This window comes from Diaphorina citri, unplaced genomic scaffold (assembly GCF_000475195.1).
Source record: "Diaphorina citri unplaced genomic scaffold, Diaci psyllid genome assembly version 1.1 scaffold226, whole genome shotgun sequence".
Classification (NCBI taxonomy): domain Eukaryota; kingdom Metazoa; phylum Arthropoda; class Insecta; order Hemiptera; family Psyllidae; genus Diaphorina; species Diaphorina citri.
Genome location: NW_007377663.1, coordinates 62,067 through 77,061, shown reverse-complemented (window position 1 = coordinate 77,061; position 14,995 = coordinate 62,067). Strand labels below are relative to the sequence as shown.

General features: G+C 42.6%; 1 protein-coding gene across 1 annotated transcript in view; it reads left to right on the top strand.

The window, feature by feature from the left end:
- The window catches only part of LOC103506306 (dynein heavy chain 3, axonemal-like), a 30,956-nt gene that overhangs the window by 8,554 nt on the left and 7,407 nt on the right, over nucleotides 1-14,995 (top strand). The window contains 14 exon segments of the mRNA XM_026821388.1: nucleotides 3,437-3,700; nucleotides 4,017-4,304; nucleotides 4,865-4,993; nucleotides 5,651-5,971; nucleotides 6,448-6,608; nucleotides 7,201-7,571; nucleotides 7,637-7,746; nucleotides 8,364-8,684; nucleotides 9,161-9,388; nucleotides 10,457-10,720; nucleotides 11,727-12,005; nucleotides 12,902-14,028; nucleotides 14,067-14,300; nucleotides 14,737-14,945. Of these exon segments, the coding sequence (XP_026677189.1) occupies nucleotides 3,437-3,700; nucleotides 4,017-4,304; nucleotides 4,865-4,993; nucleotides 5,651-5,971; nucleotides 6,448-6,608; nucleotides 7,201-7,571; nucleotides 7,637-7,746; nucleotides 8,364-8,684; nucleotides 9,161-9,388; nucleotides 10,457-10,720; nucleotides 11,727-12,005; nucleotides 12,902-14,028; nucleotides 14,067-14,300; nucleotides 14,737-14,945 (4,306 nt within the window).

The window sequence follows — 14,995 nt, the reverse complement described above, 5'->3', positions numbered from 1 at the left end:
CCTGCTATGGGGAAGAAGTACATTGTCTTCATTGGTGAGTGGTACACTTATCGCTGGGGTTTACCAATTCGGGATCGAGATGAAACGAGGATTTCCCTATAATAGCCAGGTCAACCTCGGATTGAACGCGTGGGAAAGCAAACTCATCAACATGCAGGATATATTGGACATTTGGCTACAGGTTGGTAAAGCAGTCTGTGTCCACAGAGTCGACGACTTGACCGATGTCGATGGACGAGGTGAATCTATCTTGTTGAGGCAGTGTGGACGGTTTCAGTCGACATAGATAGACGGCCGTCGACTATGTGTGGACAAGAGTGTTCTCAATGCAGCAGGATCCCTCAAGATCAAGTATCCGGAGAAAGACGAATTTGTGATCGTCCTGCGAGCGATCATCGATGTGAATATGCCCAAGTTTCTCGTCCAGGATTTGCCCTTGTTTATTGGGATTTACAAGGATCTGTTCCCTGGTAAGTAAATGGAGTGTACTGAGCTTACATTGCTGTAAAATGTAAATAGAATAGGATAGGATATATCTTGTTTATCCTGCTGGAATAGAACTGAAAAGTCCCTTTAATCCCGTTGTCAAACCAAGGTTTTCTACTTTCATGATTGTTTCTCGGGGATCTCTCTGAAATTATCCGTGGGGATCTCATGAAATGTTAAATTCTAAATAAAGCTCTACTAACGACTTTTACAGGAATCGAACTACCTCCTACGGATCGAGATGAACTGATAGAGCAAATCAAAATCAACCTCGCCAAACGCAATGCTCAGGCCACGGATTGGTATATTGAGAAGATTATTCAGGTCTATGAGATGATTCTAGGTTCGTATTCAAAGAAGAAAGCATTTTTTTTCTCGAGTTGGAAAGCTGTTACCAGTGTTTCTTTTTCGAGTTTTAGGAAAGCTGTTACAACAGAAAACAACTTTTTCTTTAGGACCGTAGATTCGTGAACCTTAGCACACCTATGGAACCGATCTTTGGTGTTTGTCCTCTCTGACAGTAAAAATAAGATTCATTGACAGATAAGGTTTGTTCTTGGAACGGCTGGCTTTCACGTATCCTGTTTTTCTTCTTCGATTTTGAGACGATACGGTCTCCGTTGTTACAGTTCCCTCTATCAAACCTAAATATTCGTAGAGCCAGACATTGTTTCTGAACGTCAAAAGGGGAGACGGAAGGGCGTCTACGGACCTGCTATGGGGAAGAAGTACATTGTCTTCATTGGTGAGTGGTACACTTATCGCTGGGGTTTACCGATTAGGGATCGAGATGAATTCCCTATAATAGCCAGGTCAACCTCGGATCGAACTCAATCCTGACACAATCCACGGTGGAAAACAACCTGTAAGGTATCTCACGGTGGTGTAACCAACACCGTGAGATACCTTCCCCACGGACAAAGAAAATAAGTAGGTGAGCAACAGTAACGGCCAGTCCTCTCTGACAGTAAAAATAAGATTCATTGACAGATAAGGTTCGTTCTTGGAACGGCTGGCTTTCACGTATCCTGTTTTTCTTCTTCAATTTTGAGATGATACGGTCTCCGTTGTTACAGTTCCCTCTATCAAACCTAAATATTCGTGGAGCCAGACATTGTTTCTGAACGTCAAAAAATTTTGAGACGATACGGTCTCCGTTGTTACAGTTCCCTCTATCAAACCTAAATATTCGTGGAGCCAGACATTGTTTCTGAACGTCAAAAGGGTTTTAAACTCCCTATCCTTCCATCACTGTAAGACAGGTGTCTGTCTCACGGACGCCGAAAGTAAAGATTGTTGACAATGTTGATCTGAGAGATAACAAAACATCTTTACTTTCGATCCATTCCCAGATGATCTCAACATGCCCCAAAAGGAAACTTATGGGGCCCAACCAGCGGTGGAGCTCCTACGCCAAATCATAGACCACAAGCATCTCTACGATTTCCAAACAGTGACCAGGGTAGACCTGGTAGATATTATCTACATTACAGCTATGATACCTACTATGAACACTATAACAGGTAAGAGCGCCCACTCACTATCAGGTAAACCTGACACTACCTGACAGGTATGACTGAACAGGTCTGCCTGTCAGGTCTACCTGATGAGCACACACACACTCAGGTAGACCTGATGAGGTCCACCTGTGAGGTGCCTGATGATACAGAATAGTAAATGACTGATTAGAAAGCGAGCGTTAGAGTTAGCCTTAGCAGTTAGAGTTCCCTCTGTAAAACCTCAAAAAAAATCTCGCCTCTTCTCCTCCACCATATTTTCCACACCTCCACAGGCCGTCTCCTCCGTCACATGAACATCATCTCCATCGACAGCTTCAATGAGGCCACCCTGTCCAAAATCTTCACCTCCGTTCTGGACTGGCACTTCAGCAAAGGTTTCGCCGACTCCATTGTCAAACTGAGCAAGAATATAGTGGCTGCCACCTTTCATGTGTACAGCGAGAGTACGAAGGTGTTTCTGCCTATCCCCAGCAAGTCACATTATGTGTTCAATTTAAGGGACTTTGCTAAAGTCATCATGGGTAAGTTGTTTGTTAGTAATTGATCAAACGAACTTCAGTTGGATCATTATAAAATACACATTTAGGAATCCACAAGATCCTGCGAATATTAAGCGATCGATAGCTCAATTGAAGTTCTTTTCCCAAAGGCCCATCCAGACCCACAAAATCCCACGTTTATTCTATTTATCATAATTCCCTTTTTCATCATAATTCCCTTTCTCTAGACCCACAAAATACTGCATCTATTGATCATAATTTCCAGTTCCCTCCCTATTCATCATAATTCCCTCTTTCCCTCTAGGTTTAACCCAGTTACCGGCTTCACACTGCAAAGCCCCGGACAAAATGTACAAGCTATGGACCCATGAAATTCTTCGCGTATTCAGTGACCGCCTAGTGGATGAGGCAGACAAACAGAGTCTTCTGGACATGATGAAATACGCGTGCCAGAATATTATCGGAACCAAGATGGACGAATTTCTCAAGAACAAAATCACCGACAAGACCATCTCCGCGGACGATTTGAGGTCGCTCTTCTTTGGAAACTTCTTAGGCAAGTGAAAAGTGAAGGTCCAAGAGAAGCCTGAACAAAGTTGGTTTCTTGACTCACAAGGGATACAAAATTTAGGTTGTCATTTAGGTCAACTGTCAGCCTAGTTAGCTTGGTTGGTAACGTGTCTGTCTTGTAAGCGCTAGGCCGGGGGCGATTCTTGCCCAAAGCGGTTTTTACCATGAACGGATAATGTTCGTTCTCGGAACGGCTGTCTTTCTCCTGTCTTCCTTCTCTCTTCGATTTCGGGACGAAAATACATTATCAGTTACAGTTCCTAATTTTGGTTAAGACGTTCGACTGGTAAACAGGAGTACTTGGGTTCAATCTTCGCCCAGGCATGGAATTTTTACTTTCAAGCACCATTATTTTTCCAGGGGCGTGGGCCTGTTTCGACGAATTCAACCGGATCGAGCTCGAAGTTCTCTCAGTGGTGGCGCAACAAGTGCAGAGCATACAACTGGCCACCATTGCCAAGCTGAAGAAGTTCATGTTCGAAGGCACCGAGATCAGCTTGAATCCGACCAGTATGATATTTATCACGATGAATCCGGGTTATGCAGGCCGGACCGAGCTGCCGGATAATTTGAAAGTCCTCTTCCGGAGTGTGGCGATGATGGTACCGGATTACGCCATGATAGGTGAGCATCACAAGATATTAAGGTCTCTCGTACATTGGGAGTGTAGTCGCGCGACTTAAAGTAGCAAGGAGTCACGTAACACCGCGCCGTCTATTAATTGAAAAGAAAATGATACAGAAATCTTATATTGGATGCTATCTAGTCGCGCAACTCCCTGCTACTAGAAAACTTGTGTCATGATTAATTCTGATTTTATCACAGCATGACTTAGAGCCTCTTTTACTAATTCAGTCAAATCTAGGTACATTTATTATTTTTTTTTCTCTGGTAATGCTTCCACTGGTCATTCCACTGTTTTCCAACCGATTTTTTCCAGGGGAAATCTCGCTGTACTCGATGGGCTTCCAGAACGCCAAGATCCTGGCGGAAAAGATCGTCTACACATACAAGTTATGCTCAGAACAGCTCTCGTCCCAGAGTCACTACGATTACGGTATGCGGGCAGTCAAGAGTGTTCTCAATGCAGCAGGATCCCTCAAGATCAAGTATCCGGAGAAAGACGAATTTGTGATCGTCCTGCGAGCGATCATCGATGTAAATATGCCCAAGTTTCTCGTCCAGGATTTGCCCCTGTTTATTGGGATTTATAAGGATCTGTTCCCTGGTAAGTAGATTCGAATGCGACTAAAAAATCCGTCAATCCGCATTCCAGCAAGAAGCTCGACTATTTTGGTTACATTTTCAAATTGTTAACGTTTTCTTGTAAATTCGTAGAAGCTTAACCAATCCTTTGGGGCAGTTGCCTCTAAGCCTCAAAGTGGACTTTTTGTGTATGGAGTTACGCTTCCCTGGAGTCAATGGTAAGTAAATGGAATGTACGGGTGAATCGACAGCTGAGGACCTCACTTCGACCGCGGAGTGTCCTCAGTCTCAACCGCAGCAAGACACAATCGTTTGGCGTTTCACAAGAATGCCGGTAAACCAGTACTGAGCTTGCACTCACGTAAACACTATCAAATTAGCCGTACTTAGTTACTTTCCGTGTCCGGATCACCATATTGTCAGATCTTATGTCTCCAGTACGTGGCCACGGCCACTTCTTTAGCCGTAAACTAACATGAAATTGCTTAAACTTGAGATTAGCCAAATCCTACATAAAGAGAAAGACAACTTTCATAAAATTCTACTGAAATTCTAAATAAAGCTCACCAATGACTTTTACAGGTATCGAACTACCTCCCACGGATCGAGATGAACTGATAGAGCAAATCAAAATCAACCTCGCCAAACGCAATGCTCAGGCCACGGATTGGTATATTGAGAAGATTATTCAGGTCTATGAGATGATTCTAGGTTCGTATTCAAAGAAGAAAGCATTTTTTTTTTCGAGTTGGAAAGCTGTTACCAGTGTTTCTTTTTCGAGTTTTAGGAAAGCTGTTACAACAGAAAACAACTTTCTCTTTAGGACCGTAGATTCGTGAACCTTAGCACACCTATGGAACCGATCTTTGGTGTTTGGTCCCAACAACTAAGCCTCTAGGTGGGCTATTCGTGTGAATAAGACTAGGATCGGATTTGGTAGGGTAAAATTTGAGTTTGGCTTAATATTCTATTTCGGGTAAATTGGGTAAATATTCTATGTTTTCTGTAGGATCGGATTTGGTAGGGTAAAATTTGAGTTTGGCTTAATATTCTATTTCGGGTAAATTGGGTAAATATTCTATGTTTTCTGTAGGATCGGATTTGGTAGGGTAAAATTTGAGTTTGGCTTAATATTCTATTTCGGGTAAATTGGGTAAATATTCTATGTTTTCTGTAGGATCGGATTTGGTAGGGTAAAATTTGAGTTTGGCTTAATATTCTATTTCGGGTAAATTGGGTAAATATTCCATGATTTCTGGGTCCCAGTAGCGTTATAAAAATTTAGTAGTGTCAATTTGCAGTGTATAATTTCAAGAGCTTTCCAACAAATCATTGTTTTTCGTTACAATCCTTTTCCACCTTCCCCAGTCCGTCACGGTCTGATGGTGGTCGGCGAATCGTTTGGCGGCAAGACCACTGCCTACCAAACCCTGGCCGACTCTCTCACCGACATAGCCGCCAAAAAGTCCGCCACAATGAAAGAGTTCAAAACGGGGTACAAAATCATCAACCCGAAATCGATCACCATGGGCCAGTTGTACGGTGAATTCGACTCGGCGTCCCACGAATGGAGAGACGGCATTTTGGCTAAGACGTTCCGGGAGATGGCGGTCAGCACGACGCCCGATAGGAAGTGGATCATGTTCGACGGCCCCATAGATGCCGTGTGGATCGAGAATATGAACACAGGTATGACTTTCGAAACTGATTTTCGGAGGTTTCTCCGAATTGAAGGTAATTTCAAGTCCCTGAAAAAGGGTACCTTTTCATACATTACTGCGCGAAGTACTGAGCGAACTAAGTTCTTTTTCACTGAAGTGATTAACTATTCAGAGGGCAACACAAGACCATTTGGAGGGTGCAGACTTGTGAAAACAACTCAAGTTCTGGATAAAATCCTAGCATAAAGCGAGATTTATAATCTTGGTAGTCCAAAGGGTTATGTATGCCTCAGATGACAAAATGAACGAATTTCTCGAACACCTAATTAACTCTTTAGGTAAAGAAAGTAGGTACCAAAGTTTTTCTATCTATGTTCTATTATTTTTGAGTGATGCTCATCAACACCTAGGTTATAAGCAGTATGCACTACAAAAGATTTTTACTTTAAAGAAAGATGACGTTCCATTTCAATCTATTCGATGTTTGTAATTCTATCCTCAAAGTGCTCGATGACAACAAGAAGCTGTGCCTGATCAACGGAGAGATCATCAAAATGTCCAACACAATGAATTTGATATTCGAGTGTGAAAACCTGGAGTTCGCTTCTCCAGCCACCGTGTCCCGAGTGGGTATGATCTATTTCGAACTGAAGTGTATTAGCTGGACTACATTTTAAACTCATCAACATGCAGGATATATTGGACATTTGGCTACAGGTTGGTAAAGCAGTCTGTGTCCACAGAGTCGACGGCCGTTGATCGATCATCAAAGCTGTGCCCACACAGAGTCGACGACTTAACCGATGTCTTCAGCTTTAGAGATGAACTTCTTAAGGACAATTTGATTTAAGGGTAGATTTCAGGCTGAGGTTGCGGACTTGCGGTATTTCTCACAGCTACGTGTCCAGTCTTGGGATAAAATTGATTACTATGAAGGATCAAGTCTCCAATATTGAAACAGAGAGCAGGGAAAACAAGGAAGTACCATGAGAGTACCATGCACGATGTAACCAGGTGCAGATTACGTAAGATCATAGGAGGGGATTATACTTTGAATGTTAAGACCTTGGTCATCTACAAAACCGGGGAAGTCAGTAAGTAAGATGCCCTCGGGTTTAAATTTGTAGATTTGTATAAGCTTAAATTATCCCTTGGGGCAAATTGTCCCAACACCTAAGCCTCAGAGTGGGCTTTTTGTGTATGGAGTTAAGCTAACGGGTTTAAATTATATCAAAACATTCTCCTTTCTGCTTTCAGGTCCAAGGCACATGGATGTACCTCGAGCCAATCTTCAGCTCCGAAGACATCATGCGTCAGATGCCCGAGGAGTCACGCAACTTCAAAACCGTCGACCAAATCTGGAAGACCATCATGCTCTTCGTCAACAAAGATCCACACATCCTCCAAGCCACGGAAATGGAAGACATGCTGAAGAACTTCAACAAGTGCAACCTAATGCTCGAGCTGATACAGAAGGGCCTCAACGATTATCTGGAGAAGAAGAGGCTCTTCTTTCCGCGATTCTTCTTCCTGTCGAATGACGAACTGTTGGAGATCCTGTCGGAAACGAAGGATCCGCTCCGAGTGCAACCGCATTTGAAGAAAATATTCGAAGGTAACTTGCCAAGGCTAATTGATTTCAGCTTCCATGGCGCTGATTTCAGGACTCGTAGCAACTCTAAATTTGTGAGAGGCTCTTCTTTCCGCGATTCTTCTTCCTGTCGAATGACGAACTGTTGGAGATCCTGTCGGAAACGAAGGATCCGCTCCGAGTGCAGCCGCATTTGAAGAAAATATTCGAAGGTAACTTGCCAAGGCTAATTGATTTCAGGACTCGTAGCAACTCTAAATTTGTTGGAGGTATTGAACTTTGTTGGATGGTAAAGGGTATTGAGGTATCTGTAGGATCGGATTTGGTAGGGTAAAATTTGAGTTTGGCTTAATATTCTATTTCGGGTAAATTGGGTAAATATTCTATGTTTTCTGTAGGATCGGATTTGGTAGGGTAAAATTTGAGTTTGGCTTAATATTCTATTTCGGGTAAATTGGGTAAATATTCTATGTTTTCTGAGTTTTGGGTCCCAGTATCGTTATAAAAATTTAGTAGTGTCAATTTGCAGTGTATAATTTCAAGAGCTTTCCAACAAATCATTGTTTTTCGTTACAATCCTTGGTGTTTGGTCCCAACAACTAAGCCTCTAGGTGGGCTATTCGTGTGAATAAGACTAGGATCGGATTTGGTAGGGTAAAATTTGAGTGTGGCTTAATATTCTATTTCGGGTAAATTGGGTAAATATTCCATGATTTCTGGGTCCCAGTAGCGTTATAAAAATTTAGTAGTGTCAATTTGCAGTGTATAATTTCAAGAGCTTTCCAAAAAATCATTGTTTTTCGTTACAATCGTTTTCCACCTTCCCCAGTCCGTCACGGTCTGATGGTGGTCGGCGAATCGTTTGGCGGCAAGACCACTGCCTACCAAACCCTGGCCGACTCTCTCACCGACATAGCCGCCAAAAAGTCCGCCACAATGAAAGAGTTCAAAACGGGGTACAAAATCATCAACCCGAAATCGATCACCATGGGCCAGTTGTACGGTGAATTCGACTCGGCGTCCCACGAATGGAGAGACGGCATTTTGGCTAAGACGTTCCGGGAGATGGCGGTCAGCACGACGCCCGATAGGAAGTGGATCATGTTCGACGGCCCCATAGATGCCGTGTGGATCGAGAATATGAACACAGGTATGACTTTCGAAACTGATTTTCGGAGGTTTCTCCGAATTGAAGGTAATTTCAAGTCCCTGAAAAAGGGTACCTTTTCATACATTACTGCGCGAAGTACTGAGCGAACTAAGTTCTTTTTCACTGAAGTGATTAACTATTCAGAGGGCAACACAAGACCATTTGGAGGGTGCAGACTTGTGAAAACAACTCAAGTTCTGGATAAAATCCTAGCATAAAGCGAGATTTATAATCTTGGTAGTCCAAAGGGTTATGTATGCCTCAGATGACAAAATGAACGAATTTCTCGAACACCTAATTAACTCTTTAGGTAAAGAAAGTAGGTACCAAAGTTTTTCTATCTATGTTCTATTATTTTTGAGTGATGCTCATCAACACCTAGGTTATAAGCAGTATGCACTACAAAAGATTTTTACTTTAAAGAAAGATGACGTTCCATTTCAATCTATTCGATGTTTGTAATTCTATCCTCAAAGTGCTCGATGACAACAAGAAGCTGTGCCTGATCAACGGAGAGATCATCAAAATGTCCAACACAATGAATTTGATATTCGAGTGTGAAAACCTGGAGTTCGCTTCTCCAGCCACCGTGTCCCGAGTGGGTATGATCTATTTCGAACTGAAGTGTATTAGCTGGACTACGTTTTTCCTATCGTATCAGAATGAACTGAAGGAGAAGTTAAATGAAGAGCAATTTGAGATGGGTAAGTTTGAAATGAGATGAAGCTTTTTTTTCAGCTCTTATGGTCAATTTTATTTTTCCCATATCATGTAAGTGGCATTTTTTACAAGCTACTAGCCAATAGCATAGTCATTCACCCTGGTTCCGAGTTGGTCTTAGATTAGTTTGAAGACATGCGTTTAAGCGTTTAAGGTAATGCGTTTAAGGTAGGTGAATAAGGATTCTATGCCATCAGGATCGTCACTCAGGTTCGGTCGAAGAAAAAGGGATGGGACGTACGAACAGGGGTTAATGTTGGGTATTAAAAGATGTGAACAAGTGTAAAACAATATTACATTTTTAATTTAAATTGACATGGCTTGTTCTTCTTCTTCTTGCCTTTTATTTATTTGGTGGTTGGTGGAACAACAAGAAGCTGTGCCTGATCAACGGAGAGATCATCAAAATGTCCAACACAATGAATTTGATATTCGAGTGTGAAAACCTGGAGTTTGCTTCTCCAGCCACCGTGTCCCGAGTGGGTATGATCTATTTCGAACTGAAGTGTATTAGCTGGACTACGTTTTTCCTATCGTATCAAAATGAACTAAAGGAGAAGTTAAATGAAGAGCAATTTGAGATGGGTAAGTTTGAAATGAGATGAAACTTTTTTTTCAGCTCTTATGGTCAATTTTATCTTTCCCATATCATGTAAGTAAGTGGCATTTTTAACTACAAGCTACTAGCCAATAGCATAGTCATTCACCCTGGTTCCTGGTTGGTCTTAGATTAGTTTGAAGACATGCGTTTAAGGCAATGCGTTTAAGGTAGGTGAATAAGGATTCTATGCCATCAGGATCGTTACCCAGGTTCGGTCGAAGGAAGAGGGATGGGACGTACGAACAGGGGTTAATGTTGGGTGATAAAAGATGTGAACAACGGTAAAAAACAATATTACATTTTTAATTTAAATTGACATGGCTTGTTCTTCCTTTTGCCTTTTATTTATTTGGTGGTTGGTGGTAGGATTCTTACTTCTGTGAGCTCTTCCAGCCGACCACTTCTTCCTGGAAATTTGAACCGACCCAATGCCGCTTCCCCTTTCTTCCAGTGACAGAAACAGTAGACTATCTCCTGCCCGCCTGTTTCGACTTTATCCGAACTCTGCCGACCTTCGTCGCCACCTCCGACATACACCTGTTCCAGAATTTCGTTCGGCTCTTCTCGTGTATGATCGTGTCGGAACAGTTGGCCAGTGTGAGCCGGATTTGGCTCCTATGTACGCTTCTGTTTTGTGTACCTTGGGCGATGGGAGCTACGATGACTGATGAGGCCAAGATACGGTTTGATGTGTTCTATCGGAAACTGATTCTAGGTAAGACGACTGGCTATTGTTGAACACCACTAAGATATGATCCATTTAAAGACTAGTTTTCGTATGTCTCCTATGCTTTTCCTGTGTATACTGTCGGAAGAAAGACTGGCCGAAGACATCCTACACCGGAGTGCAAGCGCTTCGCTATTGAGATAGTAAACATGGTATATTGTTAAAGGTATAGAAATACTCTCAAGTCAAGACTAAAAGGGAAGTTCCTTGGACGGCAATCGGGCAGAAGGAGGGTTTGATTCACAAACAGAAATAGGCCACATACCTAATACTTGACCTCCAAGGGGTTGAGAAAAATTGCACTTGAGACAGAAAAGAAGAAGAAGAGATTATATATTTTTAAAAAACATACATAAACAATCTGCCAGCCTCTGGCTGGTTGCCAAATAAAAGCACAGAATACCAATAAATCATAGGATATTTGTCTTCAGATTCTAGGTAAGACGACTGGCTATTGTTGAACACCACTAAGATATGATCCATTTAAAGACTAGTTTTCGTATGTCTCCTATGCTTTTTCTGTGTATACTGTCGGAAGAAAGACTGGCCGAAGACATCCTACACCGGAGTGCAAGCGCTTCGCTATTGAGATAGTAACCATGGTATATTGTTAAAGGTATAGAAATACTCTCAAGTCAAGACTAAAAGGGAAGATCCTTGGACGGCAATCGGGCAGAAGGAGGGTTTGATTCACAAACAGAAATAGGCCACATACCTAATACTTGACCTCCAAGGGGTTGAGAAAAATTGCACTTGAGACAGAAAAGAAGAAGAAGAGATTATATATTTTTAAAAAACATACATAAACAATCTGCCAGCCTCTGGCTGGTTGCCAAATAAAAGCACAGAATACCAATAAATCATAGGATATTTGTCTTCAATACGAGTATCTCCAAAAATTGCAAAGATTAAAAAGCTCTTATGACTTCACCATAAAGACAATAATAATGAATAGAAAGCAATAATATCTCAATTGATTTGGGTTCTTTTTCAGGTGAGGACGATGTAGGCCAGCAATACCCAAGGCCGGCCAAGTTCAAATTCACCAAACACCAATCCTATCCGGACGCCTACACCATATTTGACTACTTCTACGACAAACGCAAGAACGGCCAATGGATGACCTGGCTGGAAACGGTAGAGAGGCCAACTTTTCCACCCAACCTGCGACCGAGCGACCTCATCATACCGACCAATGTGACGTGTATGCAGAACTTCTTCATCAACCTGTACTTGCAAAACGACGTGCCCATGATGTTTGTAGGACCTACAGGTAGGCTGGGAAGTTTGGGATCTTTTACTAATCAAATCAAATCTATGTATTTTTTTTTTTTTCTTTTTTCATAGAGGGAACTGTAACGCGACGGAAATCTTATCGTTGCAAAATCGAAGTTTTTTGAAGAGGTTTGATTGAAGGAACTATAACTGCTAAGGCCTTATCGTCCCGAAAGCCAAGAGAGGAGGAAACTATAGGAGAAAGCCAGCAGTTCCGAGAACGAACCTCATCCGATTAGGATAGAGTTCGCCCCGGTACGGATCGAACCCGTTCTACCGTAAAGCTAACTAGGTCAATTAGAAGTTCTAGCCTAGAGAGCGAGCTTGGATTTCTGTTTTGGATCTTTGGAATATTGAGGTAGAAAAACTGTACTATCACGTCACGTGACGTAACTGTCCTCAATGAGATTACCTACAATATTCTGGGAAAATTTTGAACTGGGCACATATTTCGGAATCCCAATGAGCTCACGTGACGTGATGGTAGTGTTTCTACCTTTAGACTTTTCAAAGAAAGCATGATAGTTATCCAGTATCCATTAATACATTCCCATGTTCTTGCATACCTAATAGTGTGTGTGTGTGCTCATCAAGTAGACCTTACAGACGGACCTTTTCAGCCGTACCTGTTATGTCTACCTGATAGTGAGTGGCTGACCTAATATATTGAAGACCAAGTAGCACAAACAATAGCGATACATTCCTTCGCACCACGGGTGGTTTTTGAAAATACAAATACAAAGATCTATAACTAACATTTCGCGAATCATTCGGGGATTTAAGCATAGACATTCGCATATGTACCAATTTAAAAATTATAAATAAGTTGATCATTGATTGTTTCAAAATCTCTAAAGCAATCGAACACATGAATGCTATTGAAATACTTTTCAGGTGATATACCCAACCTGTTGCCATCCGAAGACAAGATCGCCATTCAAGATCAAATGGCCGAAGTCGCTCGGAAGACGGAGAAGAAAATCGACACCACTCCTCTCGCCCTATACAACTTCTTCATCGAGAGGGTTCAACTCAACCTGCACGTTGCTCTCATCTTCTCTCCGATAGGGGAAGCATTCCGTAACCGACTGCGCCAGTTTCCATCTCTCATCAACTGTAGCACCATCGATTGGTTCACATCCTGGCCAGAAGATGCGCTCGAGAAAGTTGCCCAAAAAAGCTTCCTCACGATGCCTATCGACGATATGCTGAAGCAAAGTTGCGTGTCACTTTGCAAATCCTTCCACAAAACGGTCGAGGAGAGCGCTGACGAATTCTACGAAAGGCTCAAGCGGAAGTACTACGTTACGCCGATCGCTTACATGGAGTTGCTGAAGACGTTCAAGCAACTGTACGGAAACAAGATGGATGAGATCAGGCTCCTCAAAGAAAGATACAATGTGGGACTCACAAAGCTAGAGTTTGCTGCGGGCCAAGTGAGCGAAATGTCGGAGGAGCTCACAGCGTTGAAGCCACAACTTGAAGTGACGTCTGTGGAGACTGAGAAGCTCATGGTGAAGATAGAACAAGACACGGTGCAAGTAGAAGCCACCAAGGAGATTGTGGGCGCTGATGAAGCACTAGCCAATGAAGCAGCTGCCGCCAGTCAAGCTATTAAGGATGACTGTGAAAGCGACCTGGCTGAAGCCATTCCTGCGTTAAAAGCTGCTGAAAGTGCCTTGGGAACGTTGAAGGCAGCGGACATTACAATTGTCAAGTCCATGAAGAACCCTCCCTCGGCTGTCAAGCTCGTGCTGGAGGCGATCTGTGTGATGAAAGGCGTTAAGTCTGTTAAGAAGCCAGATCCGAGTGGCTCCGGCAAAATGATTGAAGACTGGTGGGAGCCTTCGTTGAAACTTTTGGGAGATTCCAAATTCCTGCAATCATTGCAGGAGTATAACAAGGATAATATTGATCCTGCCATCATGAAAGTAATACGGAGTAGATTCGCCAACAATAGAGAGTTTGATCCGGAAGTGATTAAGAATGTGTCACTGGCGTGTGAAGGATTGTGCAAATGGGTGAGTGCACTTTAATACTCGTACGTTGACTAAGGGAGTGTCACGCCGACCTCGCCAAGAGTTTCAACGAAACCCGCCTAGTCCTCGGGAACATCCTTCTGTGCGCCCAACAAGGTTCAACCCCGGGGGCCCAACCTGGGGATGCCGAGGCTAAGAATGTGCGAATCATCGATGAACTGCTGGGCAAATTCCCGGAGCAGTTTGACGAAGAAGCGGCTGGAAAGAAGTATCCTATCCTGTATAACCAGTCGATGAATACAGTGTTGAAACAGGTGAGAAGTCAAGAGCACTGCCTCTCAATCCGGAGGTACTAGGTTCGAATCCCGGTCAGGGCGGAAAATTTCTAACCAATTTTTGGCGTGATAGCGCCTGTACTAGACCATACGAAATATAAGATGGCGCCATACGAAATCCAAGATGGCGCCATCCAAAATCCAAGATTATAACACCTAAAGAAGTCAAAGAAATCACGAAATCAGTCCTAAAAGAACCCTGGCCTTCGTAAAAAGTCTAGGGCTCTTCTAGAAAAAATAAAGGGAATGACACAAAAGATCTAACCAGGTCGCAGTGACCAAGGGCGTTTATTAAAGCCAATACCAATAACAAAGATTGCGCGCCATCGGAACGGGTAAAATACAACTAAAGTAACCCGCTGATTTTATGAAATCTGAATACGTGTGCCAATTTTATTTCTTCTCTTTTCTTCAGGAACTCATTCGATACAATCGTCTCACGGTTATCATTAAAAAATCGCTCCAAGAAGTCCGCCAAGCAGTCAAGGGGTTAATTGTCATGTCTAAAGAACTAGAAGAGATCAATACGTCAATCATGTTTGGAAAAATACCGCAAGCCTGGGCATCCAAGTCTTACCCTTCTCTTAAACCACTGGGAAGCTACATAGTAGATCTACTGGCAAGGTAAAATAGATATTCAGGTGATGGTCAAAAAAGTAGAATCTGTACACCAA